The sequence below is a fragment of the Pelophylax lessonae genome, assembly GCF_965119305.1.
Source record: "Pelophylax lessonae genome assembly, chromosome: 1".
Lineage (NCBI taxonomy): Eukaryota > Metazoa > Chordata > Amphibia > Anura > Ranidae > Pelophylax > Pelophylax lessonae.
In genome coordinates, this window is record NC_138768.1 from 321,001,333 (window position 1) to 321,017,094 (window position 15,762).

The following is a 15,762-nucleotide window of genomic DNA, read 5'->3' on the forward strand; positions in this document are numbered from 1 at the left end:
CTTTCATAACATGGCTTCTTCGCTCAACCCCCGCCCCTTTTCTATTCTTCTCTTCATCTTTCATTGCATGGCTTCTTCGCTTTACCCCACCCCTTTTCCTGATTATTCTTCTCACCTTTCATTGCATGCTTCTTCGCTCAACCCCCGCCCCGCCCCTTTTCCTGATTCTTCTTCTCTTCACCTTTCATTGCATGGCTTCTTCGCTCAAACCCCGCCCCGCCCCTTTTCTTTTCTATTCTTCATTTCACCTTTCATTGCACGGCTTCTTGGCTCAACCCCCGCCCGCCCCGTTGCCTAAATGGCACCTCCTCTCCCGCCTCCCTCTCACTGAAGCTACACCGGGTTACCAGGACGACGGAGGAGCTTTCTGGAAAAGTGCCGAAGCCGCAGACTTCGCTATGGCTCGAGAAAGTTCTGGCACAGAGGGGGCGTGTCTGTGCGCCGCTGTCTATATATATCCCTGTAGGCTGTATGTAGTTATTGATAGAGCGGCGCTTAGCGGAGGGCGAGGTGACAAGGAGGAATTGCAGGCAGAGAATACAGTCAGTCAGAGTCAGTCAGTCTGCATTAGGAAGGGATAAATAGAAGTGTGGTGTCAGGACACAATTGCTGCTTGTGAGGAGACGGGGCTCTGATACAGGAGGGAGCTGTACCCAGGACATAAAGGTAACTGCAGGAGTGCATGCTATATACTTGCTGGTTCCTGTACGTGTATACACTATATACTGCACTGGCCCCATTACTGGAACTGGGCTGCTATTAGGATTCATAACACAGTTGTATGATGAGGACATGGTAAACTTTCTACACCTGAACCTTGTGACAGGATTCCTCAGGGCTCATTCAGCCATCCAGTGGGTGGTAAAGGCAGACAGTTGAGCTGTGGTTTTACCCACCACCCTTCGGTGTTTAGAGCTATACACGTGCCATAACAAATACCAGAAGGCTCCATTCACATCTGAGCGATCAGAATCGCAGTGATTTCAAATTGCAGGACGCGTGTGTAATGCCATTACTTCTCAATGGCACCCCACTCGCAGTGCAGTTGTCGCCCAAAAAATCACACAAACAGAATCGTGGGACGCCTTTCGCCCTAAGTAATTTCCCCAACTTCTTTTGGGTGACAGGTGTCCCCTGATTCTGTTTGTGCAATTTTACAGCGATTCGTAGGACGACAGTCATGGCAAAATCGCGCCTTCGAGTGCCATTGAAAATAACAGGGATCACAAGGGCGTCCTGCAATTCGAGACTTCATAGTGTGAATGGACTAGTGTATGGGACTGCAATGCATATGGTAGCAGCACAGTGGTTCAGCCTTTGAACCGGTGGCAAGGAAGTGACATTACCTTCATGCTGCCTGTCAAATGGTGGATTGCTTTTCAGAGGTGTGGTAAGGATTGCCGCTTTTCAGAATGAGCCCTAAGTGCTGTATAAATCCAATAAGGGGGCATGTCGGGGACACAAGGACGCCCTTGATATTGGGGATCCTCATGCCTCTGGAATTTGGGTTTGCCTGACCAGGCATCATGGTAAAATGTTCTTCTTGGTCTCATGTTCTGACTTTATTTTTCTTATTGGATTTATGCAACACCATCATCAGCACCCACTGCACCATCACATTCAGGGGGTATAAAGTTTCCTCTTCTTGTCGGGTATCACTTGCACCCCTCCCCTTTGATGAGTGCCTCATAGCAAGCTGCTTTCTTTGGGGTCACTCATATGTGCTCGCTCCCTCGCTGCCGGTATGTCTATGGGACACACAGAGCATGGCTCAGTCCTGCCCCCAATTCTTGCCTCACTGGCTGTGATTAATAGCAGCAGGAGCCAATGGCTACCACTGCTGTGCCACAGCCAATGGGGTGAGAGGGACCCCGTAGAGTGAGGGGGTGCTGCTCACTTAAGTTTTTTTTTTTTTTTACCTTCATGCATGAAGGTAAAATAATGTTACCCTTTACAACCACTTTAAAGGAATACGAATCACACACTTGTTTAATTTACCTTCAATTTTTTTTTTTTTTTAGAGGATATGCACAGACAACAAGAAAGTACATGTATTTATACATGCAATCAACAATTTTTATAACACATTAAAGTAGAGTTTCAAAGGATGTCCATTTGCATTAAGAGTTAACAATATGACATTTGAGAGGACTAGGTATGTCCTGATGTTGTAAGAATTTTTTTTGGCAATTCTCAATAGCACAGTGCAAGTGTAGAGTATGTTAGGCAGTCGTAATAGCGAAAGCTAGAGTCCATGCACATTCTAGCTTCTATTTCTGTATGAATGGCACCATATTTACTTTAAATAATAAAATAAAAAAAAAACAAGTACCTTCTTTTCTAATCGATACACAGCTGTCACATGACCCAGCTCTTTCCCAGCCTGTCTTTAGGAAAACAGTGGCAGGAGGAGGTTCCAGTCCTTTGCTACTGGTCACATGTTCAAACTAAAAAATTCTCCTTAGGGTCCTTTTACACGTGCGATCCGATCAGATCCGCCTGTCAGTTTTTTAGGCGGATCTTATCGGATCTCCCATGCATCCCTATGGGGCAGCGAAGGTCAGCGGAGACATGTCCGCTGACACCCAGTGCCATCCGCATCTGATCCTGTCTGTGAAATCCGGACGGATGGAAACCCTATTTTCCATCCGTCCAGGAGATCGGATCGGATGAGAGCGGGCAGGCAGTCCGATCTCATCCGATTCCCCCATAGAGATGCATTTGGCTCTGACACCTCCCTCTCCACGCACAGAGCGGAGAGGGAGCTGTCACCTGCCTGCTCAGCGGGGATCAGTGTATCGATCCCCCGCTGAGCAGCACGGATCCGCCTACGGAGGCGGACCATGTGAAATAAGCCTTATTTTTTTCTGTCTGCTGTGTCTCTGGTACAGGACTTTCCCTAGGACACAGCAGAAAAAGAATACAAACCTTTCACAACTGTAAGGTCTTGTTCTCACAAGCGTACCACATGCAAGGGCCATGTTTGCCCATACAGGTGTTCCGTGCAGGCAGTCCCATTCATGCACAGGCACAACCGCTGCGCCCATCTTGACAGTAACATCAGTGCACAGCTCTGAATGCAGAACGTATGCATTCGCACAGTTGTGTAATTGGAAGTCCTAATTGACAACTATGGGACTTTCGGTGCAGGGGTTCAGGGAACACCTCCATGGGGGCAAACATGGCCCTTGTAGGTGTACACTGTAGTACTTTTTTTTTTTTTCTCTTTTTCTGGATTGAGATTCAGCACCAAGTACTTGCTTGATACATTTGTGTTTGTATAAGTAATGTATTATATAAGTTTCTTAATATGGCAACTTGATACTAGTACTATACATGTATGTGCCTGATCAGTGACCATGTAGCTAATTTCAGAAAAGATGCTTTGGCTCATATAACGGCAACCATGTGAAATGATTATCTACCTCTACTCCACCAATCTGGTTTAATTTTAGCACTGAGCTTAATATGGAAGTATGTCCCTGCCCATCCAAAGGTACCCACATATGTGAAACAATTCTCTCTCTCTTCACAACCAATTTGGTTTAATTTTAGATCTGTGCTTGGTATTATGGCATGCTTCAATTTATCTAAAGGTAGCCATCTATTTGAAATTATTTTCCTTCTGGGTCAGATTAAGTCAATGTCCTGTGGTTTTTAGTTGCCAACAGACTGCTTTAGATTTCTCCAGCTGATTGCGAAGTGAAAACGTAATGGTTTTATTGGATATTTCTATTCTGGTTCTTCTAAGATGAGAAAAAGGTCAGTAGCTGCCTTTCCTTTTTCTCCTTGCTTTAGTACCTGGCAATCTTGCCTACACTGTGCCACAATTTTACCTCCTCTTTGGCAGCCTCCCGCTGACGCTGTTGGCTCCTCCCATCTCCGGGTGCCTTCTCAGCTAGTTGTGTACTAGTGAGGCACCCATGCATGCATGCTTCTGAGCCAGGCTGTGTGCATCCATAATTGCACCCAGTGCTGGTAAACCACAAACTGACAGCAGTAGTAGCCCATTGCTTCCGCTGCTCTCAGTGTCTCCTGTGAGACCAGGAAGTGGGGGAGCAGTGCTGCAGACAAAACAGTGCTGGAGTGATGACAGGAGTCAGGTAAGTGTTCAGGGATTGGGGTGGGTAGGACAAGTAGTGGAGTGTTTTTTTACTTTATTTTTATTTTTTTACCTTAAGGTACAACTAAAGACAAAACTTGTTTTAGTTTTGGTTAGAGTGGAGAGGGATTAGAACTCCTGTCAGTTTTTATTGCTGTCTGTGCCCCCCGTTAGGCACCCTTTCTTTTTGTCATGTTTACCATTATCATTGAAAGTGAAAGTAAATGAAAATCCCAAATTTTGGGTTGTCCCCAGAAAAGTAATATTGGGGAAATCTTCCAATAAGAACAGTAGTTCTGGTGACTTGGGGGTTCCCAGGTAATTTCCTCATTTTGGAGGGATTTCTCTTTTGTTCATTGACGGACACAGCGCCTGATATTCTGAACCATTGGGTTATGCTGCCCCCTACAGGAGTTAGACACTAACAGAAAAAAAGTCTGCCTACACCTATGGGCAGTCCCAGGGGATATACTCTCTCTCTCTGCTATAGGTACTCAGTTTTTTTCTGCCTAATCAGGAGTAAGGGCCTAGTTCCTTGCTGGGATCTATGTCACTGGCAATTTTTTTATTTATAGATAGAAATTTTTTTCTCCTGGATTTTTCTTGTGAGATCTACAATCGACTGGGCTGGATAATCTGGTCAATCCAGTCTGGCCAGCGAGTGTGCGCAGACCTCACCCCCTCGCTAGGTTGACCGCGTCATATCCCCACTGGACAGAGGCTGGCCTGCGAGTTAAATGCCTTGTGAGGTCGCATACAACTGGGTCTCTGCCCAAGTCGCCGTGTTCCTCCTGGCAGACAGCCACCCATTTTGATAGAGAGGGGTTTTATCTGGAGTGGTGCCCACCCAGTTCCTGGTATGGCTGTCCCCCCTCTCCCCCTGGGGGGTTTTGGGGAGGACGTGGGCCCCTCCTTGGGATGGTCAGACTCCCGGGTTCCCCTCCTTCCCATCAGGCATCCCCCTTTCATCTGTCCCTCATCCTTCCCCCCTCCCCTCCACCTATGCTGGGGCTGTTTGGTTGGTCTGGTCCACCTCCTGGGGTGGGGGCAGGGCACTATACTGGGGGGGGGGTGCGCCACTGGTGGCCAAATGATCAGCTGTGAGGGGGTTGTACCTGGTGGGGGTTCCTGCCTGGGTCAGTCCCTGAGGCCTAGGGATCCCTCCTGGGTCCATGGAAGCCTTGTGGGGCTGCAATTTTGTTGTAGCTCCTCACCCGTATCGGGGGTTGAGGGGGCGTCTTCGCTGGTTTACGGTCCCATGGACTACCCTGGTACAAGACAAGTGGGTCCATGAAGTAATTCAGTCCAGCTACAAGATTGAGTTTTGCTCTTGTCCCCCGGCAAGGTTCTTTCCTTCCAACTTGCACCTGTGCTGAACTGCTTACAGGGTCTGTTTGGGGCGGTACAAGATCCGTTGCTTCAAGGGGTGATCGTCCCCATTTGGACTTTGAAACGTTTACAGGGTTTTTGCTCAAACCTGTTTACAGTTCCCAGGAAAGAAGGCAAAATGCAACCAATCCTGGACCTCAGGCGATGAACTGCTTTGTGCAGGTGCAGAAGTTCAGAATGGAGTCCATTCGCACAGTGGTGGCATCCCTGCGTCAGGGGGGTTTCCTTGCTTCTATCGACATCAAGGATGACTACCTTCACATTCCATGTGTGGCAGTCACCTGCGCTTTCTCAGCTTTGCCGTTGGAGATGAGCATTATCAGCTTGTGGCGTTTCCCTTTTGGTTACCCTTCATTCTCCAGTGCTTCGGCTGGGCAAATCCTTCCTCCCCTTGTATTGGACAGTGGCCACCACGGATGCCAGCCTGTCCAGCTGGGGAGATGTCCTTGGCAAGCATTCTGCTCAGGGGATTTGGACACTGGAAGAGACCAGACTAACGATCAATGTCTTGGAACTTCGAGCAATCATACTGTGTCTGGACCATTGGACTTATCGTCTTCAGGGTTGTCCAGTGCACATCAGACAATGCCAAGGCCATGGCTTATATCAATCACCAAGGGGGCACAAAAAGTGTTCTGGCGGCTCTGGAGGTAGCCAGCATTCTAGGGTGGGCAGAACTGTTCGTTCCAGCCCTCTCCGCCGTACACATTCTCGGGGTGGAAAACTGGCAGGCGGATTACCTCATCGGCAAGCGTTGGATCAGGGGGAGGGGTCCCTTCATCTGGAGGTGTTTCATCAGTTGTGTCTCCGGTGGGGCATCTGTTGGCATCTCGGCTCAACAGAAAGGTGCAGAGGTTTGTGGCTCGGTCACGGAATGCCACAAACTGGCGGGTGGCCCACGTGGGGTCAGTATCATCTGATTCATGCCTTCCATCCTCTCAAGCTTCTGCCAAGACTTCTATGGAGGATCGAGACAGAAGGGATTTCGGTCATCCTAGTGGCTCCGGAGTTGCCTTGCCAGGCTTGGTATGCCGATCTGGTGCAGCTAGTCACCGATGTTCCCTGGAAGCTTCTTCTCAGGGAGGAACTGCTGTCCCAAGTACTGATCTTCCATCCTGCTTTATAGTCGCTCACTTTGAGGGCTTGGCTGTTGAACGCTAGGTGCTGAAGGATAGAGGTTTATCTGAGTCGGTGATTCCTACACTGTTAAAAGCTAGGAAATCTACTTCTAGGAAGATCTACCATCGTACATTGTATGGTGTGAGTCTCTTGGGGTTCATCGTTGCTCCTTCTCCGTGGCTCGGATCTTGACCATCCTTCAATGGGGGCTTGAACAGAAATTGGCCTTGAGTACCATCAAAGGCCAGGTGTCAGCTTTGGCGGTCTTCTTCCAATCACCTTTTGCACACACTCCCTGGTGCGTACCTTTCTGCCGGGTGTCCAACATTTGGTTCCTCCAGTGCAGTCTGAGTCGTTCCTTCCAAAGGTTGTCTCTGATTTTCATTTGAATGAATGAAGACATTGTGTTGCCTTCTCTGTGTCCCAGGCCTAAACATCTGAAGTAAATTGCTTTGCATGCCTTGGATGTGGTTCGGGAAATTAGAGTGTACCTGGCCCCTTCCTCCTGGTTTGCAAGGCCGCAACCTGGTCGTCGGTGCACACTTTCACAACGTTTTTTTAAAGTGGCTGTGTTGGCATCTATGGATGCTTCTTTTGGCCACAACGTTTTGCAGGTTGCTGTTGAGAGGACCTGATTCTTTTTGAGGGTGTATTGTTTTTTTCAGGTGGACTCCATTTGTTTTGGTTGAGCGCCTGGTTGGCTACTGTTTTTGCCTTGGGAATTTTTTTGCTGTTCCCACCCCTCATGTTTAACACTGCTTTGGGATGTCCCAATGGTTAGGAATATCAGGAGCTGTGTCTGTCAATGAACGAAAGGGAAAATGGGATTTTTGACTTACCATAAAATCCATTTCTCTGATGTGCATTGGCAGACACAGCACCCACCTCTCTTTGGAGTTGTATTCTTCAGTCACTGCTTGTAACAAAACGGAGTACCTATAGCAGAGAGAGGGAGTATATCCCCTGGGACTGCCCATAGGCGTAGCCAGACATTTTTTTCTGCCTCGTGTCCTACTCCTGTAGAGGGTAGTATAACCCAATGGTTAAGAATATCAGGAGCTGTGTCCATCAATGAACATCAGAGAAATGGATTTTACGGTAAGGCCCCTTTCACACTTATGCAATGCGATTTTACTGCGATTTTGCGACACGATTTTGACGCGACTTTGCCGCGATTTTGAAAGCAATGGCTATGCTATATACCTCCAAAACGCATTAAAATCGTGCCAAAGTAGTGCAGGAACTACTTTTAAGTTGGTGCGACTTCAAAACGCACTGATATAAATGGGGCTCATTGAAAATAATGGAAAACAACTTGTCATGCGATTTTGCGGTCCAAAATTGCAGGACAAGTCGCACTAGTGTGAAAGGGGCCTAAGTCAAAAGTCCCATTTTCCTCTCACTTCCTGTTTGACTATGGGACAGGAAGCGAAGGGAACTCTCGCCTATGGGACACGGGTGGCAAAAAATAAATTGGCAGTGGTTATGACCTTTTTGTATCCAAAAAAAAAAGTTTTGTCTATAGTACTTCTTTACATTCTCTGTATTAGGCTTTGGAACCACTTGAAGGATAATGTCAATGGCTATGCAAATGATCAAGATTTTCCAACATATACTAATTTAAATGTATTTGTTTTCAGCAGTCAAAATGGTCAAGGAGACTGGATACTATGATACCCTTGGTGTTAAACCAAATGCCACCCCTGATGAGATCAAAAAGGCATACAGAAAATTGGCTTTGAAATACCACCCTGACAAGAATCCAAGCGAAGGTGAAAAGGTAAGACCCCTTGACTATTTAATTTTTTCTGACTTGGTTTCTAATTTATCTAGCTGAGAGCACAAGTATCCTCTGTTAACAAATGTTGCAGCCAAAACACTTATCTAGTCTTAGATGGAGTAGGTAAGGATTAGAACTTCTGACAGATTTTTATTTTTGTTTGAGACCCTACTGGGGATCTTTCTCTTTGCGTTCTGTACCAAAGACACAACAGGAAGAAATCTCCTGTAAGCAGAAATCCCACCTTGGACAGTAGTCGTATACGTTCAGGTTAGCCTAAGGAAGGGTTTGAACTGATGCATGTTTTTTTTTTTTCTTTTTTCTGTCTTTGTAAATTTTGGAGACGTTTCCCTCCTTTATGTCCTGTCCCACTGAGATTAGTAGGTCAAGAAAATAAACAGGGAACAGCTTAAAACTCTAGGGTCCCTTTAACATCTTAATGCATGCATATTTCTATGGAGAACATTACCTTGTGTTTAAAGTGGATGTAAAGGCCAAAGGTTTTTTACCTTTATGCATTCTGGTCACAAAGGTAAAAAAACTTCTGTGCCGTCCCCCCCACACCCCCCCACCAGTGAGGGACCTGAGGAGAAGAGGATCTATGCTGGTCTGCGCAAAACCACTGCACAGAGCAGGGAAGTATGACATGTTTGTGATAAAAAAAAAACCTCTTTGATCTTAAAAAATCCCTTTACTATATCCCAAACATTAATTTTGAATAGACTGTCAGCATCACACTTGACCCTTTTTTGTAACATAACATGCTCTGACCAAAACTAAAAAAATGCCTACCATTTGGTTTTTAGGTGATCTTACAACATGGCAGTGTTAATGATTTCAGAATTGTATACCATTTTTATATTTCTCTTGTATGGTTATACAGTATAAGTCTGTGTGTTTAAAAAAAAAAAAAAATAATAGACTTTTTTTTCTTTAAGTTTAAGCTAATTTCTCAGGCCTATGAGGTGCTATCTGACCCCAAGAAGCGAGACCTGTATGACAAGGGTGGGGAACAAGCTATTAAAGAAGGTGGGATGGGTGGAGGAAACTTCTCTTCTCCCATGGACATTTTTGACATGTTCTTTGGTGGAGGTGGCCGCATGAACAGAGAGAAAAGAGGTAAGTGAAATCAAGTTTCTGTATGATGTTGTCATTTGCTAGCTCCTAGATATCTGCAAGTCATTGACCAGCTCCTTGTCAACCGTTCAGATTTCCTCAGCATAACACCTAAACTGGTCGTAAAGCCTCAAGGTTTTTTACCTTAATACATTCTATGCATTTAGGTGAAAAATCTTCTGTGCGTCAGCTCCCCTAACCCCCTCCTTTCCCCCTTTTCCCCCCTGCCTTTTTCTTACCTGAGCCCGATCCAATCCAGCGATGTGCACGACCGCAGCGGCCCCATCCCCTGTCTCATTCCTCACTAGACAGACTGATAGCAGTGGGAGCCATTGGCTCCCGCTGCTGTCAATCAATTGCAGTGACATGGGAGGGGGGCAACTTCCGCTGTCTGTGTCAGTGGATGCAGCAGCGGGAGTCGGGAGCGATCCTGCATGGGTGCCCCCCAGGAACAGTGGCTTTCTGTGGAGGCACCCGATGAAGAGGGGCCTTGAGTGCTGGTGGGGGACCCCAGAAGAAGAGGATCGGGGCTGCTCTGTGAAAAACAATTGCACAGAGCAGGTAAGTACAGGCACGTTTGTTATTTTCTATTAAAAGAGGCTTTGCAGCCCCTTTAAAGCTCAGCCCATCTAAACTAATATTGAAGGATGTCATAGTTGCCGGTGAGTTAAATTACTTAGCAGTTCCTTGTATCTGTAAGGTATTTAAATTATTTTATTTGTAATTGTAGTGAATGCAACAGGGGCAGGTTGAACTTTTTATTATACCCCATATTTTAGACCACCAGTAGAACTATTAGAAATTTAAGCAATGTATCCTTCTTTAGGTAAAAATGTGGTGCACCAGTTGTCTGTATCTTTAGAAGAGATATATAATGGATCAAGTCGGAAGCTGGCACTACAGAAGAATGTAATTTGTGACAAATGTGAAGGTAAGACATATACTGTACATTCATTTGATGGTTTATTTAACCAATGCACCTTTTAAGAATCGCATGATTTTTCAAGGGTTTATCATTTGTTTATAGCTATAACATCTACTGTATGTGTATTTCACTTTTACAAATATATCCCTGTCTGGCTTTAATTACATGGGTAAAGTTGTTCTTAACTTTCAGCATGCCCAAGCTGCTACTACTCTATTTATTCCTTTTGTAGGACGTGGAGGCAAGAAAGGAGCAGTGGAAAAATGTACCACCTGCAAGGGCCGTGGTATCCAGGTTCATGTACAGCAGATTGGGCCAGGCATGGTCCAACAAATTCAGACTATGTGCTCTGATTGCCGAGGTGAAGGTGAACGCATTAATCCTAAAGACAGATGCAAACAGTGTAATGGCAACAAGGTGGTACGAGAGAAGAAAATCCTTGAAGTGCATATCAAGAAAGGTAGGTTTAAAACCATTTTGCTTACTCCATGAACAAATCAGATAGGATGTTTTTTTGTTTTGTTTTTTATCTCCTGACATTTTGTTAGCAATTTCTAAGACCTTATTTATTTTATTCTAGGCATGAAGGATGGGCAGAAAATTGTATTCCATGGGGAAGGGGACCAGGAACCAGGTTTAGAACCAGGAGATGTAGTTATTGTGTTGGATCAGAGAGACCACATGGTATATCAAAGGCAAGAGGACAATTTGATAATGAAAATGGAGATTCAGTTAGTTGAAGCGTTGTGTGGGTTTAAGAGAACAATAGAGACCATGGATGGCCGAATTCTTCTAATCACATCACACCCTGGTGAGTATACACTTGTAATTAGTATCTTATGAAATTGGCATATAATAAAAAAACTAGTTTGTTTATGTTTTGATTGAATGGGTTGACCTGTCTGCTTATGCCATAGAATTTAAAATGGGTCACTGTTTTTTAGTGACATCTTCTTCGGATACATCCAGTGACCATATTGTGTACCATGTCCATGGTGTCTGTTACAGGAGAAAATGTAGCGGTTATCCTTAAAGTGTGTAGGCATTGACCAACATTTACCTCCAAGGCTTCCCCACCTCCTTTAGAGCATGTTCTGGTATTATTTGTTTATTTTACCTTTGGTCTTCTAGCAATAAACTTCCTTTATTAATACCTGTGACACCATCACCAAGATGTAAAACTCTTGCAGGGGCAGCTGCTCGGAGTTCATCTCTTGACAGAGCACCCCTATCTCTAGAACTACATCTCTCCCTAGACTTAATGTGTGGGCAGGCCCTTAGAATCAAGGCAGCATTGTCTTGCTGGGAAAGATCAGCATATGCATGTGAAGTGGGACAGATTGAGGTTTGCGATAGGAAGAAATTCTGTTGTTCATCAGGCAGAGTTGAGAACACTGAATGCTGGGATTTCAGTAGAGCAGAGGCACTGTACTGTCAATCAGAACAGGAAGTTAGAAAGACGTTGAATTTCTGGCAGAAGAGGTATTTGTTTATAGGTAAATTCCAACAAGTAATATCCCTCCTTAGTAGTGGGGCTGTGCCAGTACTGCAATAGTTAAGGTTCATTTCTGTCTAGGGGACAAGAAAGATCTTGTTTACCTGTGCAGATGGTATCCCCCTATGCTCCAGGAGTAATCCGTTCCTCACCCATGCAGGGCTATTTGTCCAGCATCAGCCTTGTTGATAACAGAGGATCCTTAGACTGGTGTGTGTATGTATAATATGACAGAATATGAAACTATGACTGTCTGTATACTTTTAGTTTACTTAGTTTACAAAAAAATGATAAAGTAAAATGTTTTCAAACATTTTAGCCATGGTATTGTTCACATTAAAAGTGAGGCCAAAGTTTTTTATTTTGGTCATACTTCACTTCTGGGTCATAGAAGTGCACTTATTTCTTCACTCCTGTGACCCAGAATCAGTCAGCAGGCTGGTATGTAGGACAGTGGTCAAGGCTTTGCAGGGCTCTCAACAATGTCTGGATCCCCTCTAGATGTCTGACTGGCAGCTGGCTCGCCCCTCTCCACAGCCCGTCACTCCAGTGAGAACTGGAGGAGCAGAGAGCTGGTCTGTTTAGTGAAGAGAACTGAGCGATCAGAAGCCATGTGATCGCTCAGTTCTCGGTCTTAGAGTCAGCGGGGGACAGCTGCAGCCTTAGACTGATGCTGCTTCCACACCGGCAAGTATAGATGGGTTTTCCTTTTTTTCTTTTTCCTTTTCTTATTATATTTATTTTATTTTTTTTATTCCGCACTTTAAGCTAGGTCAATTCATTTTAGTTCAAGCGCTGTATGTGTGCTTACTGCATTATCAACACATAGCTGAAAGAAGTTGGAAAAAAAACCTGCATAGGAGATTGGGTTGAACAATAAGACAAACCAATGGCTGACCCACCTTTAAATGTTGTTCATTTTAGGTGAAGTGATAAAGCATGGGCACTTAAAGTGTATACAGAATGAAGGTATGCCCTTGCAGAGAGATCCATTCGAGAAAGGACTTCTTATTATTCAGTTTCTGGTAAGTGCACTACTCTTTGTTTTTTCCACATGCTAGCTTTATACATTGTAATAAATATGTAAAAACTCTAGTGACTTTAATTGGCATATCCCCCCTTTAATATTATAAGGTCGCTTACATCAGGTGGAAATCTTGGACTTGGTACACACTGGTCTTAATAAGGGTAGCTCAGTGCAAAATTTAAACGCATACAGGGCAGTCCTAAAATGTCAGGCGTGAAAGTTTATGGAGAAGAACTTAGTGCTTTGTGGTGTTACCCTGAACAGCCAGTGTCATTGCTGTGCTTCAGACCAATGTCATTGCAGTGCTTCAGACCCCCTTCATGCTGAGGTTGCTATCACACTCCACATCATGCTGTGACTTTTCAGATTGCTCCTGCAGTTCCACTGGCTAGTAAAAAAAAAAGAAAAAAACGTACTGCCGCTTGACAGTGGAGGTAGCATGATTTTACATGGAAGTGTATTATTAAATTGTTGCAATGGTTTTAATGAATGAAGCACAGTTTTACAGCAGAGAACATAAATATTGGTACAATGCCCTCCTTCTATCAAAGTGATAAGCTAGTGTGGGTTTTTTTTTTTTGTCTTTACAGCACGGAAATAGACTTTTCGATGGCAGAGAAATGGTTTCCCTTTTGTAGAAGTTGGAGAAAATACTTGACTAGGAGGTTCTATTTGTGTCCATGATAGGCTTACATGGTTTTTTTTTTTTTTCTGTTAGGTGGTGTTCCCTGACAACGACTGGCTTCCGACAGAGAATCTAAATCTACTGGAGGCTTTGCTTCCACCAAGGGAAGAAGTTATGGTCGCCGATGACATGGATGTTGTAGAACTTGTGGAATTTGACCCAAGAGAGCAAAGCAGACATTACAGAGGAGAGGCCTATCAAGAAGATGAAAGGCCAAGAGGCGGGGTACAATGCCAGACATCATGAGTTACCCCAGTATTTGGATGAATAAGAGAATGTCTCGGCTATTTCCATCTTGGCTGGAATGACCTCTTAGCAGTTGATCTTGAATGTTACACAGACTGTCACTAAATACAAATGTTGAATTTAATGTAACCTTGTAACAGCAACAGCATGTTCACTAACCCAGTGCCATCTTCCTAGACATGTTGGTGCTGAGATCTTCTGGGATATAGAGGTTAGCCCATATCTGACATCATTCAAAGTCTGCACAGATCGGGTAACCAGTAACTGTGTCTGTACATGGCTCAAAACTAGCAAATTTATTCTTTGCTGTAAATGAGGGTCCTGTTGCACAAGTATTGCAGCATTATTTTCCAAAATATATATTTTACTTGCTGCCATACTCAAAATCAGTTATGCAGGAAATTTCTGTTTTAAAATACCAAATAAAAGGTAAAAATACATTAAACCCCAACCTCAGAATCTCCTACTTGAAACAATTGCTATTTTTGCACATAAATGTTTAAGTTTTTCAGGTATATTTTGTGTTTGTGTTTTTTGTTTTTGTTTTTTTTTAATAAAAATTTAAATTAACATGTTTCTGAGTTTTACATTTTATTTTTTTTTTTACTAGAGAATTAAAATTTTCTATTTTTACTCTCTATTTCATGTAAAACTGTGAGGCGGCCCCTGTGAGGGTGGCTGATGCCACTGCCTCCCATTTGGCATCCGCCTTCCCCTCTGCTGCCCCTGAGTGGGCGGCTCCACTGCGGCAGTCCCTGAGGGTATACTGGGCGCCTTTAAAAATGTAGGCCGTGTCCTACTAGGTCATGCGGCCAAGTCGGGCTCCACCTTTTGGGAGAAGGGGACGGGGTGGCCTCAGTCTGTGTGTGTGTGTGTAGCTGAAGCCCCCACACCTGGGCACCTGCCAGGCTGAGTATCGGTGTAATTGAAGCTGGGCCTCCACAAAAATTTAGGGCACAGTTTGCGGCCTGCTAGGCCATGTGGTCAGCTTGACACCTGAGAAACAAACAGAAAAGAGAGCCGCTCAGGTGCAATTTCAAAGCCTGGTGCAGGTCGGATCCGCCGTCCAAGCACAGAAACTTCCAAAAGATAGAGACCGCACTCAAGGTGTTTAAGATGAAAACAATCGAACTCCTTTATTCTTCATAGATGAAGCAGACAGACAGTACAATGCACAAACAGACGTGTCGGGTTGACGCGTTTCACGATGTAGATCGCTTACTCATAACCACACACCGTGCGGTCTCTATCTTTTGGAAGTTTTCGTCAGCTTGACACCTCCCTTGGAAGGGGTAGTGCCGTGGGGGTGTTTACCTTTTTAATGATAGCCTTGCTGCCATTATTGTGTGGCACACCTGCCCTGTTTTAGTGAGGGTAACCTGCCTGCGCTTCCTTGTCATGGTGGGCGGGCCCCCTTTTAAGGGGGCTATGTCCTATTATGTCCTCTATGGAGGGCGACCCCCTTGTTTTTTTGCGGGGTCCGATATGTGGTTCATTGTGGGCCCTTGGCCGGCGTCCCCTTTGCGAGATCGCAGTGGGCGGCCTCCCCTGATTATGTTTTTCAGGGTGAGCTTAGTACATAACGACCCTACTGCGTCCACATACCCTGAGTGCTCAGATGGTGGGGATGATTCCCCTGCTCCTCTAGCTGGGCCTAAATAGGCACTGGTGGGTGAATGCACTGTTTGTGTCAGTGTGTAAAACTATATAAATGGAGGTTGTGGCTGATGCCACGTCGGAGGCACCAGTTCCTTTTGGCACCCACAAGCCCTCCAAAGCTGCAAGGGTGTTCCTCTTTCAGCTTACCTTGACAACATTGAAAACAGTGGGGTTGTCTAAAACGCATTGGTTGCTAAGAGTTTTTGCTTGCGGTATACT

The 15,762-nt window shown here is 44.9% G+C and overlaps 1 protein-coding gene across 2 annotated transcripts; it reads left to right on the forward strand.

The window, feature by feature from the left end:
* The first annotated feature begins 562 nt into the window (after positions 1 to 562).
* Positions 563 to 13,911, forward strand: LOC309565764 (dnaJ homolog subfamily A member 4-like). Of its 2 annotated transcripts, none has more exons than XM_082270751.1 (8): positions 563 to 666; positions 8,251 to 8,390; positions 9,329 to 9,509; positions 10,333 to 10,437; positions 10,664 to 10,891; positions 11,012 to 11,242; positions 12,851 to 12,951; positions 13,672 to 13,911. In XM_082270751.1, the coding sequence occupies exons 2-8, from the start codon at positions 8,259 to 8,261 to the stop codon at positions 13,882 to 13,884; spliced, it is 1,191 nt and encodes a 396-aa protein (XP_082126877.1). In that variant the 5' UTR covers positions 563 to 666; positions 8,251 to 8,258; the 3' UTR covers positions 13,885 to 13,911. The 2 variants fall into 2 exon arrangements, with proteins under 2 accessions (XP_082126877.1, XP_082126878.1); XM_082270752.1 differs by having other exon boundaries at positions 8,254 to 8,390.
* The last annotated feature ends 1,851 nt before the right edge of the window (positions 13,912 to 15,762 follow it).